General features: G+C 34.2%; 2 protein-coding genes and 1 long non-coding RNA gene across 4 annotated transcripts; all 3 read right to left on the minus strand.

The window, feature by feature from the left end:
* Positions 1–1,281: 1,281 nt before the first annotated feature.
* Positions 1,282–2,552, minus strand: LOC102582963 (F-box protein At1g61340-like). The gene is made up of 4 exons (XM_006347120.2): positions 2,369–2,552; positions 2,044–2,265; positions 1,856–1,930; positions 1,282–1,752 (listed from the first exon to the last, which is right to left on the minus strand). Exons 2-4 carry the CDS (start codon positions 2,227–2,229, stop codon positions 1,492–1,494), a joined length of 522 nt encoding a protein of 173 aa, XP_006347182.1. The 5' UTR covers positions 2,230–2,265; positions 2,369–2,552; the 3' UTR covers positions 1,282–1,491.
* A 2,556-nt stretch (positions 2,553–5,108) lies between these two features.
* On the minus strand, positions 5,109–7,797 carry LOC102594867 (uncharacterized). Its single transcript, XM_006347075.2, has 9 exons — positions 6,949–7,797; positions 6,574–6,859; positions 6,390–6,480; positions 6,106–6,239; positions 5,951–6,029; positions 5,733–5,869; positions 5,485–5,642; positions 5,276–5,399; positions 5,109–5,149 (listed from the first exon to the last, which is right to left on the minus strand). The coding sequence occupies exons 2-6, from the start codon at positions 6,836–6,838 to the stop codon at positions 5,812–5,814; spliced, it is 627 nt and encodes a 208-aa protein (XP_006347137.1). The 5' UTR covers positions 6,839–6,859; positions 6,949–7,797; the 3' UTR covers positions 5,109–5,149; positions 5,276–5,399; positions 5,485–5,642; positions 5,733–5,811.
* A 6,186-nt stretch (positions 7,798–13,983) lies between these two features.
* LOC107060610 (uncharacterized) lies at positions 13,984–15,672 on the minus strand. Of its 2 annotated transcripts, XR_001473436.1 has the most exons (4): positions 15,462–15,672; positions 15,280–15,341; positions 15,080–15,176; positions 13,984–14,429 (listed from the first exon to the last, which is right to left on the minus strand). It is a non-coding gene; the product is annotated as an uncharacterized lncRNA (long non-coding RNA). The 2 variants fall into 2 exon arrangements; XR_001473435.1 differs by lacking the exon at positions 13,984–14,429 and having other exon boundaries at positions 14,738–15,176.
* Between the last annotated feature and the right edge of the window lie 2,104 nt (positions 15,673–17,776).

A 17,776-nucleotide genomic window follows, 5' to 3' on the forward strand; every position in this document is an offset into this window, starting at 1 on the left:
TTTTCCCGCCGTATTTACCAACTAAAATACTTCGTTAGTAAGATTTTGGTTAGTAATCTGTTAGAATTTCGTTGTTAAGTTTTAAAATATAATTCAGTTTTCCTACCGTCCAAAACAGGCCTATGGAGTATAGCCAAGTGGTAAGGCATCGGTTTTTTGGCACCGGCATGCAAAGGTTCGAATCCTTTTACTCCAGATTATGAACACCCGATCGGATCTGTCAAAGAACGAGCTGACGGCTACAGGGGAAGCAGCTGACTGTAGTCCCTGAGCCCGGAAGCCAAAGGTTAGAAATATATTGGTAATTTGTTAGTAGAATACTAACCAACTTAAGTTGTTAGTAAAATATGTTGGTAATTTGGAATTTTTTTGTAGTGTCAATACCTTGTAGAGATAGAAACATTATTTCTAATAGACCCTCAACTTAAAATAAAGCATTCAAACAAGTAGGAAAAGAAAATGCATAAGTACAACGAAATAATGTGAAATAAGAATAAAACGCAACATATAAAGAAAAGAACAATAATAACAACAAATAATGTGATAATCGAAACACGTGCACACTAAAAAAAAAGTGATCATCGCAATAAAAAAAAAATTTAAAAGAAAAAAGTGATCATCGAAATAAAATTAAAAAAAAAAAAAACTAATGTTGCTGATAAAATAGAATATCAAAGTACAATGACAGTTAAACCTTTCTAGTCAATCTTCATTGTTATCTTCAAAACAATGATTCTCCATAATTGGATATAACCTTATTTAATTTTCTAGTCAAGGTACCTTTTAAAAAGAAAATTATTTCCTCTCATTAAAATCTGTAATAGCTACATTTTAAAAAGAAAATTATTTCCTCAAACATTCCAGTTTCTTGGATTTTCATTTAAAATTATGAAATGTCTTCTTCTAGTTAAATTCTCTTTAATTTCTTCCTTTAAAATATGAGATTATTTAAGTGTTCTGGGGTGCTAACTTATTTTTGTAGATGCATTATGTTACAATAGTGCAAGAGTAACTCAAATTTATGTCAATACAACAAATTTATGGCAAAGTATCTTTGTGAGTTGCTAACACCCCCTTTATAAAAAAAAAAGATCGATTTGTATTCATAATCCAATCATTACTAAAGTATTTAACGTTTTTATGATTTCAGATAAATACTCACCGTCTCTAATATTAATAAAAACCCATCACTATACACTTGATTAATTGAACACATTCTTCCCCATAATTTCCCAAATACACATAACATCACAAAACTATAAAGCAACTTACAAGTTTAAATTGAATGTGGAAAGACGATTCTCATTTAATTTACTAAATGATACTATTGCTATGTACAACCTAATTCTTATGACATTAGAAGCGCCAAAAAAAAGGCCTTCAAACAGAATCCCCAAAAAATCATCTTCAATGAAAGGATTGAAGAAATAAGACTTAACAAATATTTCTCCTAGAGACTTTTAGCCTATGATTTCTACAACAACAATACCTCTAAAACTCAGCATTCATCGGCATATATGATGACTCTCTTTGCAGCCAATTATCATCATCATCGTCTTCTGATGCAAACAAGGCAACAGAAATATCATCCATTTTCTTCTTGCTTAACTTCAACTTTCGAACTTTCAATTGCCTCGGAGCATTTGGTGCTTCAACATTAATAAATTCACCCAAATCCTCGATTGCATTCTTGAAACCAACCGTCTTTCTTGGTGTTGCATACTCAAAATGCAACCTTTTTGCAATCACAGCCTGTTCATTCAACCGAAAGAACCATTATAACTACAAATGTAATTGTATTAAATTCAATTCATTTTCTGTTTTGTGCTTCGTTTTAAAAAAAACCCCAACTTACCGCCTCTCGAATTGCCCTTGATACACGAAACAGCCTCTTCAAATCATCATGATCAACTCCACACACTATCCTAATCTGCCAAATTAATTAGGTAAAATTATAACAGTGAACAGAGCAAAATAAGCATCTTCCCACAAACACCACCATTAACATCAACAATTACAATACACTCTAATAGAATTACTTACCAAAATATCTTGAGGCAAATCTTCAATTGGAGACTTGTCATAATTAAAAAGCGAATTATGACTGCACACTTTCTTCATATGTATTGTAGGACTGAAATCAACATCTAGTATAACTCTCTTCCTCCCAAACGAACTACTTCTCACTAGCCCCGACCCGTAACTTCCACATTTTTTCCCCAATGCCATTTCCCTTCCTCTTAAGCAAAATCAAATTCGCAAAACCTGATTATTATTTTTTACAACAAAACCAATCAGAATTATCCAAATCCAACAAAACTCTAATTGAAAGATAGTAATTAAATTTAGCAATTGCGAATCAATATACCTTGAAATGAAGCCCTAATTTGCGCCGCCCGATTGAAATAACGTATATTCTTCTGAACAAATGAAACCGCCTTTCTACTTTCTTTCAACTTGTACACCAACTTCCTTATATACACATGTTCCTTTTTTCAAAATAAATAAATACTTAAATTGAATCTTGCCTAGAAGCCACTCGAATTCTCCCATTAAAATATCTCTTGGGGTTTGTGTTTTTGAATCTAATGAAGAGGGAAAGAAAACTAGCCGTTTGAAAAGGACACGTGGCAGTACAGGAATGGTTGAAGGAGAGAGAAAAGGTAGTTTGGATGACGAGGGAGTGTTGGTCGGTTCCATGTCAGCAGGTCAGTAACTTATCTAACACGTTCGACGTTCTTAGACGTCTTCAGTGGATATTACTATAATCACCTGACACGTGGTTTGGAGTGAATGAGATGCTTACACGTCATTGAATGTAGAGATAAACGGTGAGGATTTGTTGACAAGTACATAGGAATAATTTATACTGAAGATCCTTCTTAGAGAAGTAGTCTTAAAAGGCGGTTGTTGCTGTTTTAACTCTTTATCGGTGCACCCTTAGTTAGAAGAGATTTCTAATTTATGTCTTAGATATGAAGAAAATTTTGTGATTCGGATGTAATCAAGATTCTAATATGGATTTCAGACACCAGATATCGAGTGAGAAATAAAAAAAATTATCCCCTCAGTCCTAATTTATGTGACATTTTTCATTTTTCGAGATTCAAATAGTTTAAGTTTGATCAGAAATTTGCACATGAAATCTTCAATTTTTTTGAAATGAAATTTATATATTTGTAAACTATGTAAAAAATATTATAAGTCATAATAATTGATAATTCAAAATGTTTAAAAAATCTATGAAAAATTTACAATCAAAAATAGATTTATTTGAATATCGAAATCTGAGAAGTATCACATAAAATGAAACAAGTATGACAGAGGTGGAGAGCAGGGTCAAAACAAGGTCAACGCATTTACGAGTTGTAAATTTTTTGTATTGTTTGAAAATTTTAAGGAGTCGTGTAAAGATAATTGGAGGATATTTTTTTAAAATTTTTAGATAAGGATGGTAAGAATATATAGTTATCCTTATGTTATTGGATATGCATCATCTAGTTGGAAGCCTTTTTGTAAATAATTTTTTCTTCTTAATAAAATAAAAAGTAAGGTTTATGTAAGTTATATCTGACTTAAACCTTATTTATAGAAATACTAGCGAAGGGAGGCCCGTGGCAAGCACGGGCCCAATAGTCAAAATATGATGCCTGTAAAAGTATTGTAATATTAATGAATGAAGGGCCAAGCTGTTTGTAGAACATAGATAATAGCATATATTATATTAACATTAGAAATATTTTGAATATGTACAATAGACATCAGTATGATGTCGAGTTGAACGATTCGCACATACTAACTAATGGAATATAAGCAAAATAATATACTACATGTTGCAGCATCATATTTAGAGAACACTACAGTTTGCTTGGCCATAGGTAATCTTTGTCATGAAAGAAAGTAGAGCACAGGGAGAGTCAGTCATTAGATTGTCCCTATCATAAGCAAAAGCCACAAAATGGTGTGACGGAGTTCCTGCAATTAGACGTTTGAAAGTATGTGAGAAAGTGCAAATATGGGAAGAGATAATTTAATATAGTGCTGAAATAGAAAGAAATGCATGGAATCAGCATCAAAGCGATAGATTTGCTTTTGAATCTGTCTGAGGTTAGGCAGTAGACAGAAACCTTGTTCAGCTTTTTTGGTGTTGATAACTCTGTATTATAGTGTATGACATCATATGAAAGTAGAATAAGAAAAATGTAGACGAATGTATGTGTGCAAGTTATGGAGGAAACCATGTAAGTAGGCTTATATTGGAGGGTGAAGTTATAAACATTAATGAATCAGCAAAAGGAGGCTAGAATTTTATGCAATCATAAACACACACGAGACATAAGGATTTCTGTCAGTGGGCCCATGTTTTGTAGTGTTGAAAGGTAGTTTGATTGGATGTGAGTTTAGCTGTTCCAAGGAGTACAAAGTGGAAGGAGTATACAATTCCTGTCACTGTGCAACAGAGCTGTTGTTAACTGTGAAGTAATGAAGTTGCTGAAAGCTAATTGAACAGTCAAAAGGAGATGATGAATTACAAAGAAAATGTTAACCATTTGATTTGAGCATGGATAGAAATATTGTAGGCGTGAATGAATGTGAGACCTTGCAATGTTATGTCAGACATAAAGAGAAGGTAAATGTGTAATTTGAAAGGAGATAAGAGCAAGTGTGAAAGCAGTGGTATAACAGCAGTATCACACTTACAAGGTTTTACAGGAACCATATGCATATGTGTATAAAGAAAGTAAAGTACAGGTAAAAGTAGAGGGTTGTAGCAGGCAAGTTTTAAATAACTGTAAATATGTAGAATTGGCAAACATCGTGAGGTATAGTTTGCTGTGAAAGTGAGGTGTAGACTAACCTTTTAGACTTTTTTGGCTGGTGTGGGTGGTTCAAACTTTGGCGGTGCATTTGAAGAACCAGCTGCAGTAGTTGTTGCCATGACTTCTACCTCACTTATTTCCAGAGGTTTTATTTTTTTAGAAGTCCTATCAGTGGTGGTGTGTGGAGCATGCTGTTTTTCTATGTAGGAAAGAACGGACAAAGTTGTATGTGTGGTATTTGAGCTGGCCCAAGATGACTTCCTTAGCTGAATTTCGAATAATCTGTCCGACAACATCTCATGGACATGATTAAGAGACAATGATTGTCGCTGTAAATGTAAGAAGTTAGACCAAACAGTTTAGAACAAAGCATATGTGGTAAAGTATTTGTGCCAAAGATATGTGGTAGTATGAGAATAAGTGGGTATAAGTAGCCCGGGGGAATGAGAGATAACCTTAGTGCAAGTTATTTCAAATATGTCTTCTGCTGTCATGGACATCAATTTTTCTCCTAATTCAACAGAGATAGATGTTGTGGTTGTACCAGTATTGTCAAGAAGATCAATTTGGAAGCTACAGCTGAAATGAAGGGAAGTTTCAAATATGTGTACACTATATGGTATACTCTGCAGAAAGGGTAATGTACAGGGGAGAAGTATATTACCGAGGCACTAAGGCTGTTGTGCGCTTGCATTTTGGACAATCAAAATCCTTTCTATCCTTTGTATGCTTTTTCTGTTTGCATCCTGAGCATTCAAGCACACAAAAGTCTTGAAATTTATCTAATATGGCCATCTGTGCGTCAACAGAGAGGACTCCCATCTGTGGGAAGTTTTGATTATGTAGGCAAAGCCATAGAATGAGAAACGGAATAAGGATAGCCTCAAATGAGCAGGTTCAACTATGACTTACAGAAGGTGCTAATGAGATTTCTGCGATAGAGAGAAGCTGTTGCGCACCAGTACTGACTATCATGGGAGCTATAGATGAGCTAGTTGAGGTTTTCTCTGATGGACAACTTAAGAGCGCTAGTTTTGTTTTCTTTGGCCCTATTGTTAGAACAGATAATGTGTTTAGTAGGTTCTGTAGATGTAATTTGAAGCTATAGAATAAATATGAAATGTTAGTACCAGTTCATGAGTGCGACTGCCTGTGGGTAATTTGGATTCACACGTACTGTGGAGTTGTACCTAGTCTGCAGTGACAACCCTGTATAACACATAAGCTGTATAGTGTTTTCTTATTATATTAAATAACGGTGGTAAGAAGTTGACGGTATATGTACCGTGATAAGTAGAGATTCCTATACTCATTCCGAGGATTACAAGCAGATCTGCTGCTGTTGCTATTTGAGACGCAATTTCATGTCCTTCTATTTCTCCAAAATCCTCCCATAGAGTGAAGAGAAACTGATTTTTCCTGAGAGTGTGAGAGCATAATGACAGACGTGTAAGTACTAAGATAATGGTTAGAGGATAATTGATGATGTGAACACAGTAAGGGCAAAAGTGGTTACTGATTGAACATTTGCAGAAAAGGGCAAAACAGAATGGCAAATGCTACACTTACTGATTGTCACAAAGGGTAATTTCTCGACACCTATGATGACTGCGACCGGCGGTTTTTTGAGGACCACAACGAAGAACGATTGCCAGTATATCTGCGCATATAACACATAATGAATTGTTGCAAGTCTTGTGCAGCAGGGCAGATGTATATTTCAGGCTGATAATAGGTAGAACGATAGATATACCTATTTCAGCAGCAGAATCAACCATTAGATGAGGAATACGGTCAAAGGGTGTGATATTGAGCTTTGTTGGCAGCGAAAGGGGTTTTTCAACTGCGTGAGATGGTTTGATTTGTTCAATTACTGTTTCTTTGTCAAGAATCCAGTAAAGTTTATGTATTGGCTTGCCGTATGAAGTGGGAGAGACTTTCACTTTTGCAGTAGAGATGAGGTAGGTATGGAGGAGTTTAAGCTTATCTGCATACTGCTCAATCTCATCAGTGTACATAACAGCCTTAATTTGGCATTCCTGAAAGTAAGAGTTATAGAAAGTTGAGATTAAGTACGTTGAGACAAAAAGAACAATAGTGATAACAACAAATATAATAATGATCTGACCTCTTCATCTTCCAAAATCAAATTTTGGAATGTACATTTTTTGTCAAGGCTTTCTCTGGGGTGGCTTATTTCGACAATTTGAACTTTGCAAATCCAATCCCGTGTCGCTAGTTCTATTTGGTCAATGTTAAGTCATAGTACCATGTTTGTAGGAAATATAGTTAACCAAATAGTAGTATCTGTAGGATAACATGAATGTTAATTCAAAGTACTTGGTTAGTTCATTTTTTATGAAGGGGGCTGATAAAATGAGGGGCATGCAACAATGTTTCAGTTGTTTACACAGAAGGGGAAAATTAATCAAAGGAAAGCAGTAAACTGCGCAGAACTGCACTTTGTAGCTGCATAAATGAGTTGTTGTTGTAGAAACAAAGCACTAACAAACTCTGGTAAGAGCAAGTTAGGACAAAGACAGAACAGACAGTACAAACTCATAAAAGATAACAGAGCATGTATCATACTATTGACTTTTGTTCCCCGCTTCATGGGGTAACTATGTATGTGTTATGAGTTCTTTGTCACAGATGAGATACTGCTGTACAATTCTAGAATGTTGAAGTGGGAGTTTGATAATGGGATACAATTGAAGCAGCTACAGGCAAAATGAGCAAACAAAGTATACTACTTTAGAGTTGTACCGCTTAGTATTGGGTTGCATGAGATATAAAGTGCAGAAAGATAATAAAGTTTGTATGTTCCAAACAGCAAAAAAATGAAGAACAAATGAAAGGAAAAACAACAGTATTGTCATAGCAGAAGTAGAGTTATGAGTAAATCTGTTAGGGGTCTTTAGTGGAGGTGAGCGAAAACACAAAATCAGTTAGCAGGCATTAATAATGTGCGAGATACAATTGGAAATTCTTTTTTTCAGCGAAAAGCTGTTACAGGGACAGAAGCTGTTGCTGAATTTAAAAACAGCAACAATTATCTCAGAAAGTTTTGTGAAGCTACTATATATTTCGGAACAATGATATGAAAAACTTTATTCATACAAAGTAAACTTTCATGCTACTATTTAAAATTTCCTAAAAAAGGAGGAAAAAAAAAAGGGGGAAAAAAACCAGCTGTCGTGGATATATTTTGATGATGTTGGGCATTAAGGTAAAAGCATATTCCTAGGCCCATGGTATATCTATGAAAGAATGAATAGTATTGAAAGCATTAAATATGAGCCATGAAAGAGGAAACTGATAAGGGAGGCTATTAGTTTGGGTTTTACATTTGCGATATGAGTACAAATGTAATACCATAGTAATTGACAGCTAACTAATAACTGTAATTTTGTAAAAAAAATATTCCTGTGTTGGTGATAAGCAGAAGGTGCAAGAAAAATTCAATATGGGAAGAGGGAAAAGATGTAAAGGGAAGAAATAGTACCTGAGAAATGGAGCAAAATTTGTTGTTGAATGAAAGCCTATTAAATTTGGCTTGCACACACACACACACACATATATATATATATATAAATATATATATTAAAAAAAAAGGGTATTTCTTTACCCTTATCTAATATGTAATTTTATATATATATATTTTTTTGAAATATTATTAGAAATTATAAAGGACAAAAATTAGAAATTATAAAGGACAAAAAAATTACATGTGTCTTGTTACAAATTGATGGGGATTTGGTTGCCAATGAAATTCTGCCAAAGAAGGCAGAAAATCAGTACAGTTGGTAGTCAGAAAAGAGACAAAATGATAACATTTGACTACCCATTGTAATGATTGTGTCTGTTTTTTGGCATTATTTCATTGGCAACATAAATTCCATGAATTTGTATGAAGACAGTTGTAGTTTAATTGTTCTTTCTAAATAAGGATAAAAAAAAATTATGTATCTATTTATCTATGTATCTATGTATATGTGTATGTATATGTGTATATATATATGGCTGTGTATATATATAAATTATATATATATATACACACACACACACACACACACACACACACATATATATATATACACACGTGTATATCTCTCTCTCTCTATATATATATATTATATATATAATATATACACACAGAGACAGACACCTGAAATGATGTGTCATCTGGTTAGTATTGTAGGAAAAATAATAAGTTGACAAACACACAGAGATTACTATTGCTCTATTGGTATAACAAAAAGAATGTAATTTTCATTCTTCATTTGCACTATATGTTGAACAATGGATCTAAAAACATTTAGAATTTGAGTAAATCATTAGTGCTAACCTGATATACCATTGTTTGAATTGTTCTTTTAAGAGATTGAATAATATTTTTTGGTCGTATGCTTGACTTTAGCAGGAAACATGTATATGGCTGATGCAGTAGTCCTTCAGTGGGAATAAAGTTTGTAATCTTAGTTTAGAAATGTTTAGAACAAATAAAGCATGAAAGGGATTTTGGGAATAAATAGTAAATTCTGATACCTGGTGCATTATTGGTACCTCAGCATTTACATTAGTGATGAGGTGCCAGCTGATTGAAGGAGTGTGTACAATGTGATTGTTCTAGCACTTTGGTGATGTTCCTATACATTCTTATTATCTTCATGGTAAGAAGTTGAGCAACGACATTGATCTTTCGTCCAAATAGAAAACGGCTGACCTACAGTGGAAGAGAAAGTCTGTGGTTTAGGATATCTATATGTCTGTCTTGTCAAAATTAGGAAGAAGAATAAGTTTAAAGCTGCAATGCAAATAATACAATGTATGGTCTACTTGACTGTGTTCTGTAAAAATATGTGAACTGTCTCTTTCAACTGATGACATATAAAAAACAGAAGAGTACAGAAAGCTAGTGTTTACAATGAACATGTGCGCTGCAGTGTTAAATTATAAGGAAAGTAAATAGTTGAAATATGTAATATGACAGTGCAAAAAATTTATGTGAAATTAGATATTATATAGGTTTGAGTAATGAATATTTTGACTGCCATTACTACATGTGAAAGTTGAATGATACTCCTTGTAGATGTACGGCTAAGGAGAACAACTAAAGTATCAAACTAATCATTAAAGGGTGCAATAATCAAATTGCTCTCTTTTCGTGTGCGTGAGATTACATCTCCAGTTATAATGTAATGTATTACAGAGCAGCTGAAAAGATTTCAAGATATTGCTAGAATAAAAAATCTAAGTGTCATGATGGCTAAAAGAGAATTAAAATGAAGGATGCAAATTGATCATATTCCGGTGACTAAATATGGAAGGGAATTAAGTAAGATTATAAAACATTGATGATGAATGAAAACAACCTCAATAATTGGTCTATCAATGACTCTGTCAAGACCATACTTATGCAAGAGTCCTCTAAAGACCTGCCAATAGAAAGGAGAAACAACTTCACTACTGCATAGCGCGCACGATATTAAATTCATCAATAAGTGCAAAAGTAATAATTCTACCTTGTAAGCACCATGATATTTCCAGAATCGTTCAAAAAGGTAATTAAGCACAGTAGGAAACAAACCATTTCAATTTTATCCCGTTGTTGAAGTACATGTAAGGCAACAATTCATATCAATTTGGCACATACAGTTCTATTTTTTGGATTTTTTTCCAATTTTAAATTAGGAGATCAAGTTTTTTAGAAGAGAATAATCCAAAAAGAGGTTGATATAGTCTAGCTCAGCATATCATCTTTGCTAATTCATTCTTCCTGGTTCCTAACAATCGATCCCCACTATCGAGTGAGACTGCATAATTCACCTGAGAAGTTGAAAGCCCAATGTTAGTGGCAGGCCCGACTTTCCTAGCTACTGAGTGTTGGGGCAAAGGTACCTTTATGTTATGTTGCTTGGACTCTTAAAGGTCCCGATACAGGTGGCACAACATTTTTGGAGAGCCCGAGCAATATAGCCTCTATGAGTAACATGATTTTGTATCAACAGTTGATCCTAATGCAATAATTAGGAATAGTACCTTATGAGGAGCGTTAGTGATGGAATCTCTATTAGAACTGTTTGATTCGACATCTTGTAATATTCTCACCTCATTCTTCTTCGTCTTCATCTGTCTGTGTGTGTTTTTTCTCTCAACTCTCTGGTTTTGCCTGGATCTTGTATATGAAGAGATTATCAACGCTCTTGTTGCCTGCAAAATGAGGTTTGAGTAACATTTTGTCAACTACTGCATAGAAACTGAGAAGAAAGCATCAGATTGTCACAAATATAATTTTTTTTAGTAGGTCCATAATACCTCATATAGCGAGATACATACAAATGCTCTAAAATAATCAAACTACTAAGTTTGTCCTCACTTTTTTGCTCTATCCGCACTCATGTTAAAAGCTAATAAGCTGTTGCAATAATACTAATGATTAGTCAAGTTAGTAAATATTTTGGGAGGTAGAAAAAAAGAATGTCAAAGACAACCAACAAATAGGAATCCGTCAAATTTTCAAGCAAGTACCAACCACACACATTCACAATATTTTATAGAATTAACTTTCTAAAACATTAACCTAGTCATATCTACACAATATTCTGAACGATGGACTATACAAGTCAATTAATGGTGATTATTGTGATATTGCAGATCATCAATAGAAAACTCCCAGAAGATAAATAACTATAGATTAATTAGTTTCATTAACTCGTTAACCTTTTGAAATAATTTCTTAATTTTGCTTGAACCAACAGGGGAAAAACAGTAACGTATACCTGAGCAAGTGTTCGACTTTAAGAAGATGGTGGATAGCTATTTTGTGTTCCTACTTATGTGCTGATACTTCAACACCCTGCAGTCAAAAGTTACATATTGCGTTAAGGATATTCAGATGAATTTGGTGCATGCAAAACGTATAACTTCTTCATGAGCAACTTCGACACATATATGATGCACCTTTGTCTTCTCCACTCCCTGTTGAGTTGACCGTTAATTAGGAATCAATTGCTTTTTTAGTATATCTTGATAAAAAATTTAATTTATATAACTCACTTATATATAAACAACCAAGATGCTTAGAACATACATAACATATTCAATGTGACTTACTTCTATAAAAATCATAAATAAAATATAAAGGAAATCTTCAAACTGTACGTAATTAGTTCATATGATCAGCAAAATCCAGTAAAACTTGAAAAAAGAAACAAATTTGTACTCTTTTGCAGAAATAAGTTTGTCTTTTGGAAACAGTCTCTCCACCTCCACGATGTAGGGGTAAGGGTTTACGTACACTCTACCTCCTCAAACCCCACTTATGGAATTACACTGGGTATGTTGATGTTGATGAACCAAGATGCTTAGAACATACATAACATATTCAATGTGACTTACTTCTATAAAAATCATAAATAAAATATAAAGGAAATCTTCAAACTGTACGTAATTAGTTCATATGATCAGCAAAATCCAGTAAAACTTGAAAAAAGAAACAAATTTGTACTCTTTTGCAGAAATAAGTTTGTCTTTTGGAAACAGTCTCTCCACCTCCACGATGTAGGGGTAAGGGTTTACGTACACTCTACCTCCTCAAACCCCACTTATGGAATTACACTGGGTATGTTGATGTTGATGATGTTGTTGAAATAAGCACAAAAGAATGGACTCACACTAACATAGGTAAGGCAGAAGATAACTCAAACTCTGTTTTTCAAGAATCTTAAACCTCGATTCACAGCCTCGGGGGACAGAGTTATCTGATGCCTATGCTCGTGAGAGGTAGCAGGTACCCATAAAATTAGTCGAGGTCCATGCAAGCTAGCTCAAACACTGCAATTATCAAAACAAACAAAAAAAATCTTAAACCTGGATAATGAATGCAAAGTGATGTGGAAAGAGTGGAAAGTAAATGAGTAAGAGAAGCACTAAATTAACAGCAAAAGTAAAGTAATATAAATTGGTCCTAGTAGCATTATGAGAGGAATTTCTAATGGAGTGAATAGTTGAAATGGGCGAGATAAGACTTCTGACTCTATGCGAAAGTTTGGAGTTTCAAAGGAAGTAAAATTGGAGACAGTAGTTGGTGGGTGTATAAAAGCGTATAGATCATGGGAGAGCACATATAAGATACCTGTGATCACGTGTGGGATGCTGGCGAATCCTGTGGACGGTCTAACCTCAGTAGACAGTTTGCATGAGGAGTCAAAGCAATGGCTGCAAGCACGTAACAATGAAGAGGCTCCTGTACAGCCGGCAGGCTGCTCTGTCTGAGTGGTATTTTTCGCTTTTAGCTGCGGGCAATTGCCTGCAAAACAGATTTAGTATGTAGGAATATTCAATTACAGGCAATTGAAGATGAGGCAAGTTACAACTACAGAGGGAACAATGTAAAGGACTAATTAATTATATGACATGAGATATTTGTAGCGGTTAATATTTTTTAATAGGCATTCAGAATTTGGAGTATGTTGAAAAACAGAGAGTTGAAGGAAGCTGAAAGGATAATTTAAATAGTTGAAGGAGAAGTGAGTTGCAAAGAGCAGTAACTAAATCAGGAAGAGAAGTAGTAAATCAGCAGTGAAAATAAAGTAGCAGAAATTGTTCAGACTACCAGTAGAAGAGAGTCTCTTACTGCAGGCAACAGTACAATTGGGTGACATAAGAATGTTGAGTGTGTTTCAATTTTTTTTTTGTTACAGGCGAAGAAAAATATGAGGGAACAGCTGGTGGGTGTACGAAAGTGTATACAGCATGGGAGAGAAGATATAACGTACCTGCGAGCACGTGTGGGATGTTGCTGAATCTGGTGGGGTGGGTAGTGTCAATATACGTTTTGGGTCAGCAGTTGAAGCAGTCCCTCGAAGGTGGTGATAATGTAGACGGTGCTCCAAACACAGCAGGGTGTTCTGTACGACTGGTATTTGTATCGTTGAGTTGCAGCCAATCTGCTGCGAAATAAATTGAGTACGCAGGAATATTGAATTTCACCAAATTAGATATAGAAAAAGTTAGAAGTACATATGGGGGAAATGAAAGGACTGTTTAAATATAGTAGATCAAATATGTTCGTGGCTTTTGCTAAGTGATTTGTTTGGACAAGTATTGAGACAAAAGGAAGCAAAGACATATAATAGCTGTAAATACGGAACATGCGGGGATAGAACATATGTGACAAATGACAGCATGTTTAAGCAGGAAATTGGAGGTGGTATTCCTCCCATAATGTGAATGACCGAACAGAACAATTCCATGGAGATAGTCTAACGTATTGATAGCATGAATTGAAGCAGCTAACATAAGAGCAAGAATGCAGAGCAAGTAATACATTTCCATCCCGTCAACCATAGTGACTATTGAGACACAGTAAGTACCAACGATGGAATAATTTCATCTGCTATAATATATTTTTGCACCAAACAATAGACATCATCAAATGTTTTTAAAAAGGCAGTTGGTCTATGTTCAGTTTGAGAAGGTTCGTTGAAAGTATGGAAAATGATTTTGCTTTTACCTATGTGTGCAGCGCAGTCTCTAATAAGTTGAATATTCGCAGGTGGATAATAATTAGGTTACGTTATCAGCTTCTGTAAGTCAACAGAATACCTGGTTGGTAGATTAGTTTATGGATTTAACAGCATTGTAAATCAGTTTATGTAAATAAGTTGTTTCTATAGTATGAAAGATATGTTAAATGGCAGGAAGAATGAATTAGGTACGGAGGAGAGTGTTCCCTAGAGCTGTTTAGTTACCTTCGCAATGTACGTGAAAATGTCTTGTAATGAGTTGTTCAGTTAAGAAGATAGCATTTTTACTGAATGTACAACCGGCAAAGGTCCAAGTGTTAGTCAATCTTAGGTGTTTTAATCAAAACTCAACAAGTTATGAAGAGAATGTGAAAATGTCTTGTAATGAGTTGTTCAGCTAAGAAGATAGCATTTTTACTGAATGTACAAACGGCAAAGGTCCAAGTCTTAGTGAATCTTAGGTGTTTTAATCAAAACTCAACAAGTTATGAAGAGAATATTTATGTGACAGCAAGTCCTGCAGCGGTATAATTAGTAGATGTGAGCTACTTTAATACCCTATCCAATAGCAGAAATTGATCTGGTAAATAAAAAATTTAAATTAAAGCGGAAAGTATTTTCCAGAGGAAAAGATTATCTTTGAAACTAACCAACATGAGAAAATGAAGCTTCACCAATTGAAGTGAAGCATATTGTAAATCATCAAGGAAAATGAAAATAGGAGGGAACCTTCAGCTGTAGATCGGGAGAAGGGCGGTGACGTTCAGCAGTAGATCGGGAGAGCGGTGGTCATCCAATCAAGCGGGCCCTGATTTGATATTGAAGCCTAAAATCAGTGGAATTTTGGGGGCGATTATACTATACGTTAGGCTTTCCGTTAGAGCTGGCACTGCAAACATGTAAATTTGGCTTAAACGATGAAGAAATACCTGCGTAGGTCGTCTGAAACAAGCAGAAATGTTGAGGAAAGCTTGATAGTCCGATTTGAACCCTGCAGACAAACAGAAAACAGCAAGCAGCAGATGGATTGACCATTGAAGAGGTGAGAAGTAGAAGGAACAGTTGAGAGACTTTACGAAGGAGGCGAGAAAGTTAAAGCATGAAGAAGTACCTGCGCAGCTGGTCCAAAACAAACACAGATCTTCAGCAAAGCCTGAGAGAGAGATTGAAATTGTGGCTTTAGAGAGAGATTGAAAGTGTGTAGAGAAAGAGGAAATACTAAGGAGCAGACGTATTCGTCATTGAAGAGATCACAAGTAGAAGGAAGAGTCGAGAGAATAGTGCTAGTGTAGGAAGGAGGCGAGAAATTAGGGTTACCAATTTGTCTGATTATACGACGAAAGTTGTAGAAAAAGTGTGTTTATTTATTGATGTACAATTAGTACTACCATTAGTACAATCCAAAAATGCAGTGTTGGTCCTTTGTAAAATGTACAGTTACTACTGCCTTTAGTACAATAAAATAATGCAGTGTTGGTCCTTTTTAAGTCTCACTTCTACATAAGGGTAATATAGAATCTGTTGTTGTTGTTTTGGTAGAGCATATATTGTCGTAGGTTGTGTATCAATCAGTTCGATTTGATTGTGAAGTTTATCAGTTTAATTTATTGGTTATCGATTTGTAGAGATGTCAATTTATAATCATACCATTAATATTTTGGTTTGTCGGTTATTGATTGTTATCGGTTCCATTTAACCGTTAAGCTTTGACAAAAAAAAAATCATGGAGGTGACAAATCAAATAAATCATGCACATGAGTTCACAAATTACATCTTCTCAAAAACAACCACTTTTACATTGTTGAATAATCAAGAGTTTGAGACAAACAAAAATAAAAATAGGAACTAACCTTAAGTCAAGGAGTTTATATATAAATGGTATAAAACTATAAATATAGTTATTTAATTTATTATCGGGTTATCAGTTAAACCATTAAGAAAAAACCTCAAATCGTTAAGAATAGATAACCTGATAACAAAAAAAATCAAAACCGTTATCAAAACTGCTACACTAATAGCCCATTATTAATAAAATAATACTAATATTTTTTCAATTCGAATTATCGATTTCGATTTAATTTTCAACCGCATGGTTAGATATTATATTCTGCGGCTACACAAACTGATTTGGTTTATAAATTGTTCGGTATTAGAATATATGGAAGTTGTTGGTTTAATATTAATGCAGGTCGCCTATAAGTAAAATGTAGTCTTTAATTTTACCACACAAACTCGTTTTCTCATAAATGTTGTCCAAGTAGCTCCAAAATACTAAATTTAGAATGAAGATAATTTAACACTGAATAAATTTATATAAAGTAGATGAAATAAAGGCTCTCCTTCAAATTCAACCATCGCACACTCCAAAATTTAAAGCTAAGGTTTCATTTTTTAAAATGTCCTCTTGCCTCAATTATTCTTGCAAATTTAGTTCTTCTCAAACTCTTTATGAACTTCATAGTTTAGTACTTATAAGCCTGAAAAAACAACTTTCTCCACCACTATAATTATCGACTTCTCCAACTAAAATAACATACATATCAACGTGATCAAAATTTCGGTATATTATCTAAAAGGTGTCAGAATTACTAGGTGATTTTTTAAAAGATTCTCAAGAATCTTTAAGATAAGAATACATCTCACTCATAAGAACATGGAATGCTCTATTTATCCTTTAGCCCGTCGAACACACAATCAATATAGTGAAACTGAAATTTCTAACCAACTAAGTTGGGTGCACGTTTATGTCAAGGAGTGACATTTTATAATATATATGTTGGTGTGACATCTTAATATTAATAAAAATATATTATATGTCACATTATATATCATGTTATGTCTATTGGTGGACATTATATTTGTGCCTCTTTACTCATCAATTGTGGATGAAAGTGGTCATAGTTTTTAGTAACTTATGTAACCACCAACTCTTCATTTCACTCATTATTCTATCTTTATGTCTTGTAACTTATGTAACATTTGAGTCATTCATTTGACAAATTTATTACCCACTGTCTTCCTATTTATTGGAAGGAAGAATTCATCACCTATAAATAATGTGGTCTTCCTTTGTGTTAGGAAGAAGTAGAAGAATGAAGAGATGCACAAGAAAATATAGAGTGAAAAAGATGAATAGTATTATATTGTGTATATTGAGTTAATGTAGTGAAAGAGAGAGTTGAGACAAAGAAAATATTCTAAGTCTTCAACTATATTCACTATACAAAGAGAGTAGTTATATTTTGAAGGAAGGTGTTCTTGTTGTGGAACTTTGGACTCAATCCAAAGTTGTTTGAGTTGTACGCCGTTATTGGGTTGTTGTATCATGGAGGGGGCAAGTCAAGAGTGATGTTGCTGGATCGGTGCAGATTATGCCGCAATGAGCTTGAATCTCCTTAAAGAGAGCCAGTTTATTCATTTTTGTTC

The sequence above is a fragment of the Solanum tuberosum genome, unplaced genomic scaffold (assembly GCF_000226075.1).
Source record: "Solanum tuberosum cultivar DM 1-3 516 R44 unplaced genomic scaffold, SolTub_3.0 scf00083, whole genome shotgun sequence".
NCBI classification, from domain to species: domain Eukaryota; kingdom Viridiplantae; phylum Streptophyta; class Magnoliopsida; order Solanales; family Solanaceae; genus Solanum; species Solanum tuberosum.